We start from the raw sequence: 20,801 nt of genomic DNA on the forward strand, positions 1-20,801 counted from the left end.
TGTGTAATGTCTATTTTTGTGTCATTTTTGTTTGTTTTGGTATGACTATTACACTAAGTGTTTCCTTAATGAGTACCTTGTAATCAGAATTTAATAAAAACGTTAAATGCAAAGCTAATTCATCCCAGAACAAACAGGAAACCTACTGCAGCATACAGTAGCTGCACACACAAATCCCATTGGTTTGTAGGTTACGCGCTCTGCTATATCGGACACGCGCTTTGGTTCCGCGCATGCGCAGTCCCGTCTGAATTTTGAAACAGAATGGCGGTGCTGCTAGAAACAACATTAGGCAACATCGTAGTGGATTTATACACTGAGGAAAGACCCAAAGATTTAACCTGAAATATCAGGTATCCGTATGCGTGTTTAATATGTATATAAATGAGGTACTTATTGGTTTAATTAATGCCAACTGAGATAAACAGAACCGCTAGTCAGCTAGCATAGCATAGCTATGTTTATCGGTTTCTAGTTCACCGCTTGTTTTAGAGCAGGGGTTTCCAACACGTCGCTCGCGAACTACCAGTAGCTCATGGCCTGATTGTAGGTAGCTCGCGAAGACATTCTGGCAACCCTTTTCCCATTTCATCCAATCAGAGTGGGCTATACCACTTCCTATCCCGTCCCCTCCACTGAAAATGGATTATTATTTGCCACATTGGCCGTCACTCCAAAGTGTCAATCAAAAGCACGTCATCTTGCTCATATTATATTCTAGTGTTAGCTAGAAAATGTAGTTTGCTTCAGGATGAGTAAAGACAGTGTTCCACCAAACAAAAGGAAGAAAACATACTATTTCCATGAGGACTGGGAGAGTGAATTTTTCGTCACCAATGTAAGCTGAAGATGTGAGAGCTTAATTAGCGTTGCTGTCAGTAAAAGATGCAATATTGAGCACCATTTCACTCAAGTTCATGGTAACTTTACACTGGACTTTCCTGTGGGTAGCGGGCTATGAACTGAAAAAGTGAAGCAGCTGAAAGCAACATTACAAAAACAACAATCTTTATTCACCAAACCGATAAAGAGAGGAAACACTGTAACAGAGGCATCATTTAAAATGGCGGACATCTTGACAAAACACAAGAAGCCGTTCACCGACGACGCCATGGTGAAGGAAGAGATGACTGCGATGGCCGAAACTTTGTTCAAGGACCACAAAAGCAAGAGAGAAATGATGTCCGCTATCGCTGATGTCCAGCTCAGTGCCAACACGGTTGCAAGGAGAGTTTCCTTGCTTTCTTCAGATGTGATGGGACAGTTAGAACAGGACCTGCAAAGGTGTCAGTGGTTTTCATTTCAATGTGATGAATCGGTGGACTTCAGTGATACAGTCCAGTTGGCTGTTTTTGTTCAGATGGCTTTTGATGATTTTTCCACCACAGAGGAGTTTTTTACATTACTTCCTCTGAAAACCATGACCAGAGGAGTCAACATCCACAACGTTTTGAAGACCTACTGCATGGAAACAAGCGTGCCCCTTGAAAAGCTGGTGTCTATGACAACAGACGGAGCTCCAGCCATGATAGGGCGCCACTCTGTGGAGTTATTGCACATTGCAAGGCCGACCCAGACTTTCCTAAATTTCTTAACTATCACTGCATCATTCATCAGTAGGCGATCTGCACTAAGGTTATGGGTTTTGATCATGTCATGAAAATGGTTGTTCGGATTATCAACTCGATTCGAGCAACGTCCAAACAACACAGATGTTTCAACTGTTCCTTGATGAAATTTCTGCAGAGTATGGCGATCTCCTTCACACAGAAGTCAGATGGTTGAGTAGCAGTAAGGTACTTCACTGCTTTATTTCCTTGCTGAGTGAAATTAAGGCTTTCATGGAAGCAAGGTGGGGAGGACACTAACCTGTTGTCTGATAACAGATGGCTCCTTGATCTTGCATTATTGGCTGATGTGACAGAGAAACTGAAGCTCAATCTTCAGTTACAAGGTAAAGACAAAACCATGTGATATGATCAGTGCTGTGAAGGCATTTAAAGCAAAACTGTCATTTTACCTTCATCAATTGAAAAACAACAGATTACAACACTTCCCCTCATTGGTAAAGATGGTAGAAAGCCACGCAAATGCAACCAAAGTTTTGGATGTACTCAAGTATTGTGACCTCCTGTCCAGGCTTGGGCAGGAATTTGAGGAAAGATTAGGTTATTTTGAAAATCCTGAGCCATGTGTGGCATTTATTGCCAACCATTTCATGGAGATAAACATGGATCACATTTCAAAGCAGATGGCTGAACTGTTCAAAGTTAATGTTGTAGAGATGGAGCTGGAGGTTATTAATTTCCAACATCATATCCTGCTGAAATGCTGCTCAGCAACATTCACAACATTTCTGGAGTCTGGTAGACCCAGAAAACTACAAGAACATTCACCAAGCTGCCCTGAAAGCATCTGCTTTATTTGGATCTACAGACCTTTGTGAAGCAGCGTTTTCTGATTTGAGTGTGATCAAATCTAAATTCAGAACAAGACTGACAGATGAACATTTAAATGATTGCATAAGAGTGAACCTAAGTGCTGTAAGGGAATTAGCCCGGGGAAAGGCGGAGCACAGACCCACAAGAGACAGGTTTTAGTCAATAGGGGTGTTTTATTTGTCTGTGTAGTGAGGAGGCAAGTTTGTGTGAGTATGAGGGGTTTTGTGGGGGTGTGGCTGGCGTTGTGACGTTCTCGAGGGCGTGTCGGGGTTCCCGTGCCATCATCCACCGTTGAACGCGATCTCACCATCCAGCGGTCTCGTCCGCACTCGAACCTTTGGGGAGAGAAGGCAAGATAGAGAGAGAGAAAGGGATTAGCGAGAGAATACCGTCGTGCCAAAGGTCGGAATGCCTCTATGCTGCTGAAGAGCGCGCACATAGTCTCTTAGCCGTTCTCCTCACACGGGGGGAAGAGCGTCTTTTTATCCTCTTCCGCCTTCGCCTGAGTGGTGGAATTTTCCCGACAGACTCCCCAATCGCCGGCCGGTGTAGCGTCGATGGTCCCGCCCCACCATGACGGTCCTTCCAGCTGATGGTGTGTTTGGCACAAGGTTGTCTGCTTCGTGCCGGCGCGGCAGTCGAGGAAGGGGCGACTTTTTTATTACGCGCACTGGCTGTCGGTCCGTCGCGACAGAACCCCCCCTACAGCTCCGAGCCTACTGCCACTCGGTGGTGGGCCCAGAGTGCGTCTCGCCGTGAGAGCCCTCTTTGCGTCGGCTGACCACCTAACCCGGTCCGGCTGGCCCTTCTTTGTGAGATCTGAGAGGGGGGAAGCTACAGCAGAGAAGTTAGGCACGAACCTCCGGTAGTACCCCGCCAACCCCAAGAAGGCACGTACCTGTTTCTTTGATGTGGGTCGAGGGTAGTCCTTTATGGCCTCGATTTTTTTTGTTTGTGGCTTCAGCATCCCCCAGCGAATGCGGTATCCCAGGCACCGGGCCTCAGTCAGCCCTAGGTGGCACTTCTTGGGGTTGGCTGTCAGGCCAGCCTCCCGGAGCGCCTTCAATACCTCCCCTAGATGAAACAGGTGGTCTGCCCATGTGGAGGAGTGGATGACTATGTCGTCCAGGTAGGCAGCTGGAAGCATGCGGTGGGGCCGCAGGTGGATGTCCAGCAACCTCTGAAATGTTGCGGGTGCAAAGGGGAGAACCCGGTACTGCCAGTTGCCAGTGGCCGTGTTAAAGGTCGTCTTGGGTCTTGCGTCCGGCGCTAACGCAACTTGCCAGTAACCTTTGGTCAGGTCCAGGGTAGATATGAACCGGGCCCTCCCCAGTCGCTCCACGAGGTCGTCCACTCGGGGGAGGGGATAGCTGTCGAACTCCGATACCTGGTTCAGCTTCCGGAAGTCGTTGCAAAGCCGCATGCTCCCATCCGGCTTCGGCACGACGACGATGGGGCTGGACCAGGGGCTGCTGGACTCCTCTATGTTGTGATCCTGCGGCATTAGGCCAATTTCTTCCTCGATGCCTTTGCGCCGGGCCTCTGGAACACGGAAGGGCCTTTGTCTCACCACTACGCCGGGAGGAGTTTTGATCTCGTGGTGCACCAGCTGTGTCATCTCTGGGGAGACCAAAAACAAATCAGAGAATTGGTCTACCAGCTCCTGTTTCTGGGCGGGGGTAAGGTCCTCCCCCAAACCGACCAAGGCCACGCACGCCGACACTACCGGTGCTGGTTCCACTCACTTCTTTAGAAGGTTCACGTGGTAGAGCTTCTCCTCCGCACGCTTACCGGGCTGTTGCAGGCGGTAGTCGAGGACTGTATACGGGCCTTACCACCGGGCCTTGAACTTACAGGCGCCGCTGGGTACTAACAGGAGGACTCGATCCCCTGGCTAGAATTCTTGGGGCTGTGCCGGGCGGTTGTATACCCTTCGTTAATCCTCCTGCGCAGCGTGCATGTGCTCCCGGATTATTGGAGCTACCCGATCGAACTTCGCTTGCATCTCCTGCACATATTTGACAACTGAGCGGAAGGGGGACAGTTGCTCTTCCCAGGCTTCGCAGGACACGTCCAACAGTCCCCGCAGGCGCCGTCCGAACAGGAGCTCAAAGGGGGTGAAGCCCATGGACGCCTGCGAAAAGCATGAAGAGGAGGAGGAAGTCCCAATTCCTCCCCTCCTCGTCCACCACCCGGCGCAGCATCCGTTTGAGCGTCTGGTTGAATCGCTCAACCGGCCCGTTGTTTTTTGGGTGGTAGACCGATGTCTTAAAGTGCTTCACCTGTAACAGTCGACACAGATCGGACATTACATTAGACACAAAAGGCGTACCTTGGTCGGTCAGCACGTCCTTTGGGATCCCCACCCGACTGAACAGGAGTACCAGCTCCCTGGAGATGTTGTGGGAGGTGGCTTTGCGCAGCAGCACCAACTCGTGGAACCGGTTGGCGTAGTCGACAACGACCAGGATGCACTCATGGCCCCGGGCAGACTTGGGAAGGGGGCCCACGAGGTCCTTGCCCACTCGCTCGAAGGGGACGCCGATAATGGGCAGAGGGATAAGGGGCGTCGGCGGGGGCCTCCATGGGGCAGGGCGCTGGCACTGCAGGCATTGCTGGCAGAAGGCCCGGACCTCCTCGTCCATCCCGGGCCACACAAAGCGATCCCTCAGCTTCTCCAGGATGTTTCGTGGCCCCAGGTGGCCGCTGAGGGGATGGGTATGAGCCAGATGCATTACTGTTTGAGTCTTTGGATTGGGCACCACCAGTAAGTCCAAAGGCTCCCCGTGGCGGAAGGCCCACTGATAGAGGAGACCGCTCCGGACGAGAAAGTACGAGGTAGGGAATCTCAGGTCAGGGCTCTATTCGACTCCCTCTATCACTCGCACCTGGGCCCAGCAGTGCTTCAGGCGGTCATCCTCCTTCTGCTCCTGTCCAAACTTCCCCTCCCAGTTCACCTGGTAAAAGACAGAAGATAAGAGGATTAGTGTGTTCGGGGGCCTTACCTTCCGTGGTGGAATCTCCGTCGTCCTGGGCCAGGTAGGCCTGCCGGGCCAGGGTCCTCTTCGTGCATCACCGCGACCTGCCAGACTCGATCCCCGGGCCCATCGGGAATCCTGGCTAGTCCCTTCCAAGGAGCAGGGGCACCGGGAGCTCGGGGATCATGCCCACCTGGAGGGACCAGACCCCGGCTTCGCCCCGGATCTGGACCTCAGCTGCGGGAACTTCCCGGGTGTCCCCATGGACGCAGGTTACAGTGAGAACCCCGCCCCTGGGGCAACGTCCTTTGGATAGAATGGAGGGCCGGGCGAGAGTCACCGTGCTCCTGGTGTCCAGCAGAGCGGTTACCGGGCTCCCCTCGACCCACACCGTCAGGGTGGGGCCCTCTGGCGGCTGTTGTAAATCGAGGGTGCAGCCCGCTAACCATGGCTTTGGAAGTGGCCGGGCAGGTTCCATCTCTGGCTCCGTGGGCATGGGCTCGTCCACGGGGGTTACACGTACGGGTGATCTCCGGCGAGTCCTCCAGGTGCCGGGACGTTGTTGGCGGTCGGGCCAAGGGCCAGGGGCACTAAAGGGCATGTCGGGGAGCCGCTGTTCACCTTGGTCGAACTCAAGGGTGGCCATGGTTCGTTCAAGGGCGGTTAGGAGCTCCTGGGGTGTTTTCGGTGCTTGCGCCCCTACGGCCTGGCGTTCTGTGCGGGGTAATGCCCTCAGGAAACGGTCTGTGGCGACTTTTTCCGCCACCTCCGTGGCGGTATGCTGGTCCAGCCGGAGCCACCTTTTGGTTATCCGAACGAGGGTGTTCAGCTGTCCACGTGGTCGGGCCCCCGGTCGATAAGCCCAGCGATGGAACTCTGTCACTGCCTGGTAGGGGGTTCGCCCACACCATGCCAGGACTCCCTCCTTCATTGCCCTGTAGTCGGCAGCCTCCGCCGGCTTGAGGGCATAGTAGGCCATGCGTGCCTCTCCCGTGAGCAGTGGGCCGAGGGCGCGAGGCCAGTCGTCCTGATCCCATCCCTCTCGGCAGGCAATACCCTCGAAGGCCTCGAGGTACGCCTCGAGATCTTCTTCAGGGGCGAGGGGGGGAAGCAGGCGGCGGATCTCGCGTCTCGGGTCGGGGAGGGGTATGGAGGCAGTGGGGGTCTCGGTCCTCAGGTCAGAGACCTGTGTCACTGCTTGCTGCTGAATGCTAGTCTCCAGCAGGTGTTTCAGTGCGGGGTCCATGTTTTTTTTTTCTTTTTCCTCTCTCTCTCGTTTATTTTTGGCTGTTGTTGTTGTAGGCGAGTCTGTACTCTATGCCTGCATCCCCCACCAGTGTAAGGGAATTAGCCCGGGGAAGGGTGGAGCACAGACCCACAAGAGACAGGTTTCAGTCAATAAGGGGGTTTTATTTGTCTGTGTGGGAGATGTCTGTAGTGAGATTGTATTAGATGAGTTAAAGCAGTGAAAACCGATAAATATGCAGGACAGTATTGTATTGTATGACCTTTGGAGCTCTCAACATTTCCATGTTTTAATTCCTGAAGAACTAAATAAATTTGTATTTAGAGATGGTCAACCCCATCGCCGCCGCCCCCCGCCCCCCCATGACACAGCAGCTCACATTCATCAACTACTGAACCCCAAAGCCAGACTTTTACACTTTAATAAAGTTCTCCGTTGAACCCTAGTGAACGTTAACCATTAATCAGCAGATGAGCAGATGAAATCCCAGCAGAGAATCCAAGAGAAGCAGAAGAAGGTGCAGGAGCTGAAACAGGCTGTGAACACTATAAAGGTGAGCGGTGAGCAGAGACAGAGCTGCTCCTAGAAACACACACAATATGGACAACGAGTTATTTAGAGGCCCAGTAAGAGACGGAATGATAGATGAGCTTGTGTGTGTGTGTGTGTGTGTGTGTGTGTGTGTGTGTGTGTGTGTGTGTGTGTGTGTCCTAACAGCTCAGTGCACAGACAGCAGTGGAGGACAGTGAGAGGATCTTCACTGAGATGATCAGCTCCGTCACCTCCGAGCGCCTTTACTCCATGGAGCTGATCAGAGCTCAGGAGTAGGCTGAACGACTCCTGGAGCAACTGGAGCAGGAGATCGCTGATCTTCAGAGGAGAGTCACTGAGCTGGAGCAGCTTTCACACACAGATGATCACATACATTTCCTCCAGGTAACACTCACTGTCTGATCTATATATATACACACACACACGCCTGTCTGTGTACTCACACTTGTATATTTCTGCACCTTTCTCCTTCTTCCTGATGTATTTTTTTTTGTCTCTGTAGAGTTTCCAGTCTCTCTGTGTCTCTTCTGGATGTGAGGTCTCACCCAGCATCACTGTCAATCAACATCTCTCATTTGATGGAGTGAGGAAATCTCTCTATGATCTGAAAAAGAGACTGCCACGTAATCAGTGCCACGCAGCAATGCCTACATGCTCTGAGAATTTGGAGGTGTCCCTGGTTTCTAGTCTCAGGTCACACTCTAGGGGCATCTCCTTATCGCAAGACCATCAAATTCTGCTGCTAGTAGGACCTTATTTTCCAGACTGAATATGGTTCTCAGAGATAATATCCCTGCTAGACAGCACTCCCTGGGAGATTCCCATTCGCTGGGATCTACTGTCTCAAGCCAGCAGGTTGATTGATCACCCTGATCTGAAACTATGGAAACTGAGTCTGGCCCCTGAGGGGCACCAGCTTATAGATTCTGGTATCTCAACTGAGGTTGTAGAAACCATGTTGAATGCTAGCGCACCATCCATGAGAAAATTTAATGTGCTCAAGCGGCGACTTTTTGTCTCATGGTGTGAGGAACATCATTTAAACCCAGTAAACTGCACAATAGCTACAGTCCTGGAGTTCTTACAGGGACATTTCTCAGAAGGGTTGGCTCCTTCTACATTTAGGGTCTACGTGGCATCCATTTCAGCCAGTCACGTCCCTGTTGATGGAGCCTCTGTGTGGCAACATCCTCTGACATCAAGGTTTATGCATAGTGTCAGGCAGCTGAGGCCCATCTGCAGACCACACATACCTTCTTGGGATCTCCTGTGGTCCTGGAAGGTCTGTCAAGTGCCCCATTTGAGCCCTGAGACAGCCTCAGAGAAGCTCCTGACTCTGAAAGTAGTTTTTCTGCTGGCCCTAACATCTCTCAACAACTCTCTCTGTTGCCCCTTCTTGCCTTGACTTTGCCCTTGATTAGCCAAGGCCTTCCTATATCCTAGACTGGATTATATTCCTAAAGATTGTGTTGCAGGCTTTCAGCCCTCCTCCATTCCTTGTACTCTGGAACAAGAAAAAATGCACCGTGTCCAGTAAGGGTTCTCTGTACTTATGTCCACCGATCTGGCCAGTGGCGTAAGTCGGAGCAGTTGCTGGTCTGCTTTGGCGGTGAAAGTAGAGGTAGATGATGATGAGTCTTTATTGGTCACATATACAGTAGAGCACAGTGAAATTCTTTTCTTCGCATACCCCAGCCTGTCAGGAAGCTGCGGTCAGAGCACGGGGTCAGCGCTCTGACCCCGCGCTCACACGTTCACCTTCTCCGGAATTCTAATCACACACACCTGTTGCCAGTCTCACACTCACTCACTCCACAGTATATAAGAGATTTTTTGAACACCACGACTTTACCTAGTATTGAGTTTTCTCACCTTACCAAGCGTTTGTACCCGTTTCCTCATTTTCTTTTTTGTTCATGGATCTTGCTTCTTGTTCCTGGTTGATGATTCTTGCCTTGCCTAATTTATGCTTGTTTGCCAATCGCCTGACCCTTTGCCTGTTATTTTGACCATGCTATTGTCTTGTGATTCGGATTTGTCTGCCTGTCTCTCTCTAAGTAAACTTTTATCTGCATCCGTCCTAACCTTCTTTATGTGGGTTACCTGACAGAATACTAGGCCTAACCATGGATGCAGCAGGAAGACAGAGGAGACATCATGCCAAGGTAGTAAGGAACACCCTACCGAGACTAAACTTGATTAAGCTTCCTCAATGGGTAGCCACATTTTTTGGCTACCCTGAGTATTTTCTCTTTGACTCCCAATTGCATATTTTGTGCCTAAGCCTGACCAGAAGCAGTGGCTAGGGTTCATACTCTCCTGGCTCATTGGCCAAGCCCAACAGTGGGCAGTCTCGCACGTGCAGATTCCAAGGGTCTGCACAATGTAACTCAGTTTGTGGGACTCTTAATAAAGGAGTTTGGGAGTCCAGAGAACGCCCCCAACCTGGATGAGTGTTTGGGGAAGGCCTGCCTCATAGATAAACCTGACTTGTCTTTCACCACCTATTATGAGCAGACAAACTGGGTGACCTCCTCCTCAGAGCTCCTGCCTAAGACCCACCATGTGGTCTCAGCAGCCGAGCTTCAGCCGGAAGTCAACGTGGAACCTCTTCCCCAGTGCTCCAACCTGAGACCCACGAGGTGGTCTCACCTGCCGAGCTCCAGTTGGAGGTCAACATTGCGACCTCATCTCCAGAGCCCCAGTCGGAGGTCGATGTGGCGACCTCCTCCCCAGAGCACCAGTAGAAGACCCACAAGGTGGTCTCACCTGCAGAGCTTCAACATAAGACCCACGAGGCAGTCTCAACCCCAGAGCTCCAGCAGGAGATCCACAAGGTTGTCTCATCTCCAGAGCTCCAGCATAAAGTCAAGTTCCTGCTAGAGGTCAACGAAGTGACCTCCCAAGTCATGTTCCTGTCTGAGGTCGCGGAGACGACCTCTCAAGCCAAGTTCCATTCCGAGGTCGCAAAGACGACCTCTCAAGCCAAGTTCCTGTCCAAGGTCGAAGAGATGACCTCTCAAGCCCAGTTACTCTCTGCGGTCGAAGGGGGACATCTCAAGCTAAGTTCCTATCCGAGGTCGAGGAGATGGCCAAAAGAAGCTCTGCTCACGCCAAGTTCCTGTGCCAGGTTGAAGCCGACGTCACGACCAACAAACTTCTCCTTATGCCTGAAACTGACGTCACGACCAACCAAGTTCTGATCACGCCCAAGTCTGCTGCCACGGCCCACTAAGTTCGCTCACGCACGAGTCTGCTGACAGGGCCCACCAAGTTCCGCTCACGCCCGAGTCTGCTGACAGGGCCCACCAAGTTCTGCTCACGCCCGAGTCTGCTGACAGGGCCCACCAAGCTATGCTCATGCCCGAGTCTGCTAACACGGCCAACCAAGCTATGCTCATGCTCAAGACTGATGACCCAGGGGAAACAGCCCCAGGCTCATGTCTGCTCCTCAGCTCCTCAAGAAACCTGCTACTGGTTGGACAGTGCCTGAATTTGATTCTGAGTGGCGGTGAAGACATTTTGCCCAGAGGGCCAGGCCCGCGGGGGGGGGGGGGGACGACTATGCCTAGTGTTGAGTTTTCTCACCTTACCAAGCATTTGTATCCATTTCCTCATTTTGTTTTATATTCATTGATCTTGCTTCTTGTTCCTAGTTGATGATTCTTGCCTTGCCTAGTTTATGCCTGTTTTCCAATTGCTTGACCCTTGGCCTGTTATTTTGACCATGCTATTGGCTCATGATTCGGATGTGTCTGCCTGTCTCTCTCTAAATAAACTGTTATATGCATTTGCGTCCATCCTAACCTTCTTTACATGGATTACGTGTCAATTTTGCAAACTGCATGTGTATATCATGACACATTCAGCTCAAAAACATTGTGTCAGTAATACAGTTTCACAAAATGCAGAGTAAATTCTATTACAGACATTAAATACCCAAACCAAATCTCTCTCTGTCTGTCTTTACTGTCATTACTGATGAAATAAAGTGTGTTGGTAGAGTAGGAGTTCTGTAACATGCAGAAATCAGTCTGAGAGTATTTAGTCTTTAATATAATGATGGACTGAATCTGAAGGAAGAAATGTTTAATAGAGGAGTGTTTATAATCTCTCCGTCTTTGTGCTCCTCCTCCAAAACCACCTCCTCATACACACAGAGAACCAGGAAGTTCATTTCAAAGGAAACAAAACTGAGTTCAGTGCAGTCTCACTTTCTCTCTGCATTTGAGTGCAGGAAAATGGCTCAGGCCAGTATTTCAGTAGATCAGGATCAGTTCAGCTGTCCAGTGTGTCTGGATCTACTGAAGGATCCGGTGACGATCCCCTGTGGTCACAGTTTCTGTAAGGTGTGTATTAATGACTGCTGGGATCAGGAAGATGAAAATGGAGTGTATCGCTGTCCTCAGTGCAGAGACACTTTCACTCCGAGGCCTGTTCTACGCAGAAACAACATGCTGGCTGAAGTGGTGGAGAAACTGAAGAAGAAGACTGAAATCCAAGCTGCTTCTCCTGCTCACTGTTACGCTGGACCTGGAGATGTGGAGTGTGATTTCTGCACCGGGAGAAAACACAAAGCCGTCAAGTCCTGTCTGATGTGTCTGGCCTCCTTTTGTGAAACTCATCTGAAACCTCACTATGAAGTTCCTTCCTGGAAAAAGCACAAGTTAGTCGAAGCTTCTGGAAATCTACAAGAGAAGATCTGCTCTGAGCATGAGGAAGTGTTGAAGATCTACTGTCGTACTGACCAAAGCTTCATCTGTTATCTGTGTATGACGGATGAACACAAAAGCCACGACACCGTCTCAGTTACAGCGTACAGAACTGAAAAACAGGTGAGAACTAGAGACAGTTTTTAGGACTAATTAATTCTACTCATGTCTAAAATAAGTTGTTTTAACCTGGTTAAAATTTTATTTAAGGATCAAAATCTTTTTTTCCATTCGTGTATTCGTAAGAATTTTTTCAAATGTATTAAAAGATTATTGAAATATAATTTATCATCATTAAGAGAATGTTGATTTTCTTCTTGCTCAGTGATGGTCATAAACTCATCAGACAGGTAAGTGAACATTTCTGCTGACTGGGTGAGGCAACACACACATTCCACAAAGAGAGATAGATAGAGAGAGACAGACAGACTCAGGGTAAAGCAACTCACATTTCAAAACATTTCTCCTGCACGTAGTTGACAGTTGGATTTTTCTGCCAGGGATGGTAGAAATCTTACATCCTGCAGCTTTAAATAGGCCGCTCTAATACAAAGACAAAAGCACTTCATTAACAGGATTATATTGGAGGAATAAAAGGGACGTCTTGGGCATGGAACCATCATCCAGGCTTTTACATTTTAAGCATGTGCACACAGGACACAACTAATAAACACACACACACAGTACACACTAACTTTACAGAACAGCTCGAAAAACATATTTTAAATTTATTACCGTTAAACCTCATGAGTGTTGCAGCAAAAAGCATTCACCTTACAGTTAGGAGAAGGTGATTTTAAATCCCATCAGTGCTGTACACAAGCATAACTGGCCTGCGGTCTCCTCTGTCAGTTAGAACAATAGTATCCGGGTGTGTATGATCTCATGTGTAGAGGAAGTGGAGTAAATAAAAAAAACTAATCAACTAAATGTCCTCAGGGAGAGTTAAAGGAGGAGCAGATGAAATCCCAGCAGAGAATCCAGGAGAAGCAGAAGAAGGTGCAGGAGCTGAAACAGACTGTGAACACTATAAAGGTGAGCAGTGAGCAGAGACAGAGCTGCTCCTAGAAACACACACAACATGGACAACGAGTCATTTAGAGGCCCAGTAAGAGACGGAATGATAGATGAGTGTGTGTGTGTGTGTGTGTGTGTGTGTGTGTGTGTGTGTGTGTGTGTGTGTGTGTGTTTGTCCTAACAGCTCAGAGCACAGACAGCAGTGGAGGACAGTGAGATCATCTTTACTGAGATGATCAGCTCCATGGAGAAAAGGCGCTCGGAGGTGACGGAGCGGATCAGAGCTCAGGAGAAGGCTGAACTGAGTCGAGCTGAACGACTCCTGGAGCAACTGGAGCAGGAGATCGCTGATCTTCAGAGGAGAGTCACTGAGCTGGAGCAGCTTTCACACACACACGATCACCTCCACTTCCTCCAGGAAATAAAGGTACACTACATCCACATTTCCAGGTGAAATATACAGGTTATGGGTCATTGGATAAATAATGGTTCTTAGACGTCTAAAACTGTTCCACTTCGAACCTTTTCTAATATGGAAACAACCTGCTGTAAGATTTTACTTAAAAACTTTAAAGTAATTGTAGCTGTAATTTCTTCTCCTAATTTTATGCCTAATTGCTGTACGCAGGTTTTAGTCTCCGGCCGTCGCTCGCCCGAATTTATTAGACCAGGTTTTCTGTCTGATCTCCGTGAGGACTCACGCAGCATCACTGTCAATCAACATCTCTCATTTGATGGAGTGAGGAAATCTCTCTCTGCTCTGAAAAAGAGACTCGAGGAATTCTGCCAGGAGGAATTCATCAGAATCCCTGAACACGGCGAGAGAAATCGTCCTGCTGGGAAATCTTTACTTTCTCTGCAGCACGGTAAAGAGAGACATCAAATTTCCCCAAAACACACAGAAATGATTTCCTATGATTACGTGAACTTCCTGTTATTGCTGCCCTCTACTGGAACGATGATTTTATACAGTTACACTTTTTATTCATGTCTTAATAGTGTAAAAGCTTCTGTTTTATTTTCAGTTATTCTACTATGAATAAAGCACAGAGGACACACACACATTTATTCACACACTCCTACAAAGAGAGAGAGACAGAGAGAGTTTATAAGTCATATGAATAACATTTATTCAGTCAGAACATTTCTTCTGTAGTCATTAGTCACCAAAGCAGCTCTCTGCTCGTGCTCATGTTATTAATAAAGTTTATTTCTCCGTCATTCAGAAGGAAAAAATCTCATTTAAATCCCACAGCTAGAGAATGTGTTTTCTAAAATAAAACGGTGATTAAACATCAGACACAAATCTGATCACTTTAAACTGTTTCCGTCTTTTACACCACCTGATTTTTCCTTCTCCGTTTTGTTTCTGTGTCTCCACAGCTGCAGCAGTTCACATCATTTTACCCCCAGAACCAAAGAGCAGACAAGATTTTCTGCAGTGTAAAACACACACACACACACCCACTCACACACCCATCATACACCCTTCACACCCATTCACACACCCATCATACACACACACACTCACACACACACACACACACACACTCACTCATACACACACATACTCTCTCACACACACACACACACACACACACACTCACACACTCAGTCACACATTCACACACTCACACACACACACACATACTCTCACACACACTCACACTCACACACACATCACACGCACTCACACACTCAGTCACACATTCACACACTCACTCACACACACACTCTCACACACACATTCTCACACACACTCTCATACACACACTCTCACACACACATTCTCACACACACTCTCATACACACTCACACATGCGCACACACACACACACACACACACACACACACACACACACACACAGATCCTGTGATTAATATCTAACATGTTCACATTTGTCATGTGTTTAGATTTCTGTGATCTGACTCTGGATCCCAACACAGTAAATTATTACCTCATTCTGTCTGAGAGGAACAGAGCGGTGACGGGCAGTGAGAGAAAGCAGCAGTACTCTGATCATCCAGAGAGATTTGACTCGTATCAGGTGTTGAGTAAGGAGAGTGTGTGTGGACGCTGTTACTGGGAGGTGGAGTGGAGCGGTGTTGGTGTGTACATATCAGTCTCATATAAAGACATCAGCAGGAAAGGACGGGGTAATGAGTGTTGGTTTGGATGCAACAATCAGTCCTGGAGTCTGTGGTGTTCTTCTTCTTCTTCTCTCTATTTCTGGCACAACAGCATTAACACTGATCTCAGAGTTCCATCGTCCTCCAGAATAGGAGTGTATGTGGATCACAGTGCAGGAACTCTGTCCTTCTACAGCGTCTCTGACACGATGAAGCTCCTCCACAGAGTCCACACCACATTCACTCAGCCTCTATACGCTGGATTTAGGCTCTACTGGGATTATGTCTCTAAATCAGGAACAACTGTGAGGTTGTGTGATCCAACAAAATAATGATTTGAGGTGTTTTATGGTCAGTAATTTGTCAGTAAATAAAACTCTGTGCACATTTCCTCATTGATCCCCATCTGTGAAATAAATGTTCATATTAAATCAGTAAAAACACTAAAGATTAAAACGCTGCATTTCGACTCGGCCTAGGATCATCAGTTACACATGTAAAGGGAATGAAAGTGTAAGATCTGAATGTATTCCCAATGACGTATAAAAGTTCTACTGATTTCTGAAATTAGTGAAGTGAAAAGCCTAAACTCTCTATAAATCAAATCTCTTTATCAAATTGGAGAGAATTTTTAAAGGAAATTAAATGAAATATTTTGAGCGACAGGAGCAGTGCAGTAGGTATGTAGCTAGGGAATCAAAATGGCCACCTAGTTACACGTTGCATTATGGGTACCTGTATAGGTTGCAGTGATGTCTGTGAAAGTGATGATGATGATGATGATTTATATTAAAATATCTGTATCCAGTTATTTGCCTAATCTAAACTATGTGCACTCAGGGCTGTTTTTGGTCTGACACAGTGGGAGAGCTGATGGTGGTGGGGATGTTAGTTTAAATTAGTTAGTAATATTGTCATTTTTTGCAAATAATAAAGACATTTGTAGACACTGACGTTATGTACATGAGTCCCTGACAGTAAAAATTCTGAGATCTTGATTATCTGCTGTAATTAACGAACATGGAGACCAAAATAAAGCTTTCCAGGATTTCTCAGAGTCATCCCCATATTTTGCATCATTTGTTTAATTTGGTTCTCTTTGTCTACTTTTTAAAATGATAATGTTTCCGGTCATATTCTGCTTCAATACTGTGTTAAAATCCATGTTGGTCTACTCATTACATGCCAGAAACATGTATACCAATATGTAACATTAGAGACGGTCCCTTTATTTGCGCACATCTGCAAATGCTGAACGTCCAACGTCAAACCAACTTTATTCCAGTCAGCTAGCTTCATCTTCTTTTGTGGCTTTTCTGCACAATCCCACCACTAGGGGCCGCCCCAGAGTAACATGTTACAGTAGTATCGGCAATCCATCGTTCTTCCTGTGAGACCCGGATGTGAAGACTTGAATTTTAAGACCTGAATTTTTGCAGTCTGAATTTGTGAGGTTGAAAAATAAATGTGTTGAAATATTCCCTGATGAATAATGAAGATGGTATTTTAACACCTGAATATTTTGGAACTGTATTTTAGGAAGGTGAATATGTGTGCACTAATGTTCATGTACCTTGGATAACTGCATGAGCCCTTATGGCACACTACAATTCAGTACATTTTTGGTCATTACCTTACACTGAATAGAATCAGCCAGGGTTGCACAGTCCGGACAGTAGCTGCTGGTAGCCAGCCTCAAGCAGGCCTCCAAATGATGATCAATCATTGTGGAACGGTATTTGGACTTAATGATCTTCATGAGGGAAAAGGCTGACTCACATAAATAAGTAGAGCAAAATAATGCAGTCAAGTAGGTTGCACATTTCCTCCTGTTTGGGTACTTTACCCCGGTGAGTAAGTTCCAAAACTGTCCATGAGCCCTGGACTTCAGCTGAATGTCAGTCTGTAGTTTCAAAATCTCATCCTCCACTTCAGACGAGTTCAGGTGAAACAGCGCTGCAATTTTCGATGCGAGTGAATCAACCTCAACATTGTCCCTGAATAGGTAACACATGAATGTAGCGACTGGCTCCAGTAAAGCAAAGTCTTGAAAGCGTCTGTCAAACTCTGACCGACAGCTGTCAATCTGCTCCGTGCAGCGTGCAATGTTCAACTGCGCACAAGCCGCAATTCCGCTGCGTCTCCAGATCTGACGCGAGGTTTTGGAAGTTCCCAGAATCATGGCGCTGCAGCTTTGAGGACAGAAGTTGCATTTTCCGTTTAAAGCCATTAACTGAGCTGATCATATTGACCACGGTTTTGTCTTTTCCTTGCAGCTCCAAATTAAGCTCATTTAACATGTTGGTCCATGTCAAGATGCCAAGTCCAGCAGCCACTGATCATCATTGAGTTGGGTGCATTCTGCATGTTTAACAGCAAAAAGAAACTCCCTTATCTCCGGACAATCTATATAGGAATTACCCCTACTAAGCCATCTCACACATCAGAGTGTAGCAGGAGCTCAGAGTGGTCGCAGTCTGCCTTCTCCAGATGCGCACGAACAGCCGTCTTTGAAGTGATCTAGCACGTATACAACAGGCGATCTTTGTTGCCACATCCACGATCTCTTTCATGTTTAGCATTTTTGCGCATAAGGCTTGTTGGTGTATTATGCACTGGTAGTTAAGGAAGTCAGGGAAAGAATCGTCCTCCCTGCACTTGGCAATGAATCCATTTGCGCTGAAAACCATTGCAGGAGCACCGTCCGTGGTGACTGATATCAATTTGCACACTGGGAGCTGGGTTTCGTCAATGAAGTCTTTAAAAGACTGAAAAATGTCCTCTAGCTACGATTTCGCTCGCTAGCCTTTAGCGCTGGAGCGTTTGATCGCACACGCGTGGTGAGAGAAAAGACGAGATCTCAGACTGGCTGCCCTCTACATCAACGCTAACATCTTTTTTTTTTTTTTGAATGGCGATCGACCGGTCGATCGCGATCGACGTATTGGGCACCCCTGTTCTACAGCGTCTCTGACACGATGAAGCTCCTCCACAGAGTCCACACCACATTCACTCAGACTCTATACGCTGGGTTCTGGCTCGGCTCTAGTGGATCAACTGTGAGATTACGTGATCCAGAATGAAATATCAGTAATGTGATTTTATTGAATTAAAATGAGCAAAAATATCATCTTTACTCAAATATAGATATAATATGAGTAAGTTATTTTATATTTCCTAATGGTCATTAATACTGTTACAGCTTCTTTATTCTGTCCTTTAAGAGATTTTAATGTTATGATAATGTGGCTATTATTGGAAAAAAAACATCCACATTGTTCCTTATTTTGTTCCTGACTAAAACTATTATACTAAACACATGCTATAATAGCTGGTGTGTGTTTTTATTAGTATTATTTCAAATAAATTATTTCGGTTTCCAGTTCAGAATATTATTAGACTGGTGTTCTCGTGTCTCACATCTACCAAATTTATAATGTAATCTCAGAATTTTAAAATAAATAAATAAACATCATGTATTGTTGGCATGTATCAAGGATGGGTTCAGAAGCATTTGCAGATAATTAACATTTAGTATATAAACAAACAACAAAAATACACTAAGAGAACTAGGCAAAACACTATGGCAAGAAACAAAACACAGTGATATGAAAGACGGAAGTCTAACACAACGAAGACAGAGAAACAGTGCAGACAATGGCCACACACACACACACACACACACACACACACACACACGCTCATTAACAGAAACGTGAATCAGGTGCAGGTGGTCATGTGACGTAGTGCAGTGGTTGATGGGAACTGGAGTCCAGAGTTTCCTGATACATGACAGAACCTCTCCCCCCCATGGGCGCTACTCCCGGAGCGCCCAAACATGCACCCCCTCCATCTGGCGGTCCAGGCCCCCTGGGCAAAATGTCCCCAGAAGAACCAGGAGACTGAGCGGCCTCCTCAGCAGAACAAAAAAAAAGGTGCAACGCCCCCAGCGGGCCTGGAGCTCAGAGCGAAGTCTGCATGGCAGGACAGCAGGACAACTTCCTCCGCAGGACAGGAGAGGGGAGCGAAGTTCTCTGCAAGGCCTGAGGGAAGCTCAAAGATTTCCATGAGGCCATAGAGGGGAGCGATGCTCTCTGCGAGGCAAAAGGGAGAGGAGCGAGGTTCTCCACGAGGCAAAAGGGAGGAACGATGCTCTCCACGGAGCATGAGAGGGGAACGATGTCCTCCGTGGAGCAGGAAATAGGGAGTGACATACGGTCCTCAGCCGAGCAGGAAGGCGGAGCGACGTCCTCAGCCGAGCAGGAAGGCGGAGCGACGTCCTCAGCCGAGCAGGAAGGCGGAGCGACGTCCTCAGCCGAGCAGGAAGGCGGAGCGACGTCGAGTGCGGGGTTGTTGAACAGAGGGGAGTACTTGGGTATATCAGGAGACGGAGCAACCTCTTCAGCCAACCCGGGTGACTGAGCGGCGTCCTCAGACGAGCAGGGAGGCTGACCTTCATTCTCCGCTGACTCTGCTTGCTGAACTAGATCCATAATGGGAGAGGGAGGGTGGGAGATGGTATTAACCCCGACCACAGACTCCCCCTCCTGTTGGCATGGCGTGGCATAGCTCTTCATGAACATGGGAGGTGGCGACATGGCGCACGGCAGGGCTTGCTGCAGCAGCTCTCGTTGCGTTAGAGTGCGGTCGATCTGAGCAAGTTGTTCGTTTATCTTTTTACTCCGTTCCCAGTACAATCTATACCACCCCTCAGACTCAGCATCTCCGGCGGCGCTCATGTTGATCTGCTGCTTCCGATTGTGGGTCTTTCATTCTGTCATGTATCAAGGAGGGGTTCAGAAGCAATCGCAGATAATTAACATTTATTATATAAACAAACAACAAAACTAAGACAACTAGGCAAAACACTATGGCAAGAATGACAGAAGTCTAAGACGACGAAAGACAGAGAAACAGTGCAGACAATGGCTATATATACAAGAGTGCTCATTAACAGCAACGTGAATCAGGTGGTCATGTGACATGTAATGCAGTGCAGTGGCTGATGGGAACTGGAGTCCAGAGTTTCCTGATACATGACAATAGTGTTACTGTGTTTATAATTCTTTATATGATCTGTCTACTGACTGCGTCCTTTACAGCAATACATCAACTGCATGATATTATTAAATGATTACGTTTTTCCTCAAATGTTTTTCCAGTGAAGGTTTTATTTTATTCTGTTTTTTATTATTATTCACGAACCAGGTTTAATAATGTCCTTAACAAGAGACGACTGTAGCTACCGGTTTAGCGTTACGCAGACTGCATGTCTATATCATGACACGTTCAGCTCAAAAACATTGTTTGTGTCAGTAATACAGTTTCACAAAATGCAGAGTAAATTCTATTACAGACATTAAATACCCAAACCAAATCTCTCTCTGTCTGTCTTTACTGTCATTACTGATAAAATAAAGTGTGTGGGGTAGAGTAGGAGTTCTGTGACACGCAGAAATCAGTCTGAGAGTGTTTAGTCTTTAATATAATGATGGACTGAATCTGAAGGAAGAAATGGTTAATAGAGGAGTGTTTATAATCTCTCCGTCTTTGTGCTCCTCCTCCAAAACCACCTCCTCATACACACAGAGAACCAGGAAGTTCATTTCAAAGGAAACGAAACTCAGAGTTCAGTGCAGTCTCACACTCTCTCTCTCTCTCTCTCTCTCTCTCTCTCTCTCTCTCTCTCTCTGTCAGTGTGTGAGTTCAGGAAAATGGCCGAGGC

General features: G+C 47.4%; 2 protein-coding genes across 2 annotated transcripts in view; both read left to right on the top strand.

Annotated features, from left to right (window-relative positions):
• The first annotated feature begins 11,387 nt into the window (after positions 1 to 11,387).
• LOC108261242 (tripartite motif-containing protein 16-like) lies at positions 11,388 to 16,029 on the top strand. The gene is made up of 6 exons (XM_053677615.1): positions 11,388 to 12,052; positions 12,869 to 12,964; positions 13,131 to 13,396; positions 13,652 to 13,764; positions 14,360 to 14,389; positions 14,861 to 16,029. The coding sequence occupies exons 1-6, from the start codon at positions 11,459 to 11,461 to the stop codon at positions 15,406 to 15,408; spliced, it is 1,647 nt and encodes a 548-aa protein (XP_053533590.1). The 5' UTR covers positions 11,388 to 11,458; the 3' UTR covers positions 15,409 to 16,029.
• A 4,116-nt stretch (positions 16,030 to 20,145) lies between these two features.
• The window catches only part of LOC108262351 (tripartite motif-containing protein 16-like), a 7,294-nt gene continuing 6,638 nt past the window's right edge, over positions 20,146 to 20,801 (top strand). The window contains exon 1 of the mRNA XM_053677621.1: positions 20,146 to 20,801. This exon is cut by the window's right edge and continues 589 nt beyond it. Coding sequence (XP_053533596.1) covers positions 20,791 to 20,801 — 11 coding nt within the window. The 5' untranslated portion in view covers positions 20,146 to 20,790.

This window comes from Ictalurus punctatus, chromosome 2 (genome assembly GCF_001660625.3).
Source record: "Ictalurus punctatus breed USDA103 chromosome 2, Coco_2.0, whole genome shotgun sequence".
In the NCBI taxonomy this organism is placed as follows: Eukaryota; Metazoa; Chordata; class Actinopteri; order Siluriformes; family Ictaluridae; genus Ictalurus; species Ictalurus punctatus.

Coding starts and splice junctions, on each gene's coding strand:
- LOC108261242 (XM_053677615.1), top strand. CDS start 11,459: ATGGCTCAGGCCAGTATTTCAGTAGATCAGGATCAGTTCAGCTGTCCA. Junction 12,965..13,130: donor AGACTGTGAACACTATAAAG/GTGAGCAGTGAG, acceptor TTGTCCTAACAG/CTCAGAGCACAGACAGCAGT. Junction 13,765..14,359: donor CATCAGAATCCCTGAACACG/GCGAGAGAAATC, acceptor TTTTACCCCCAG/AACCAAAGAGCAGACAAGAT.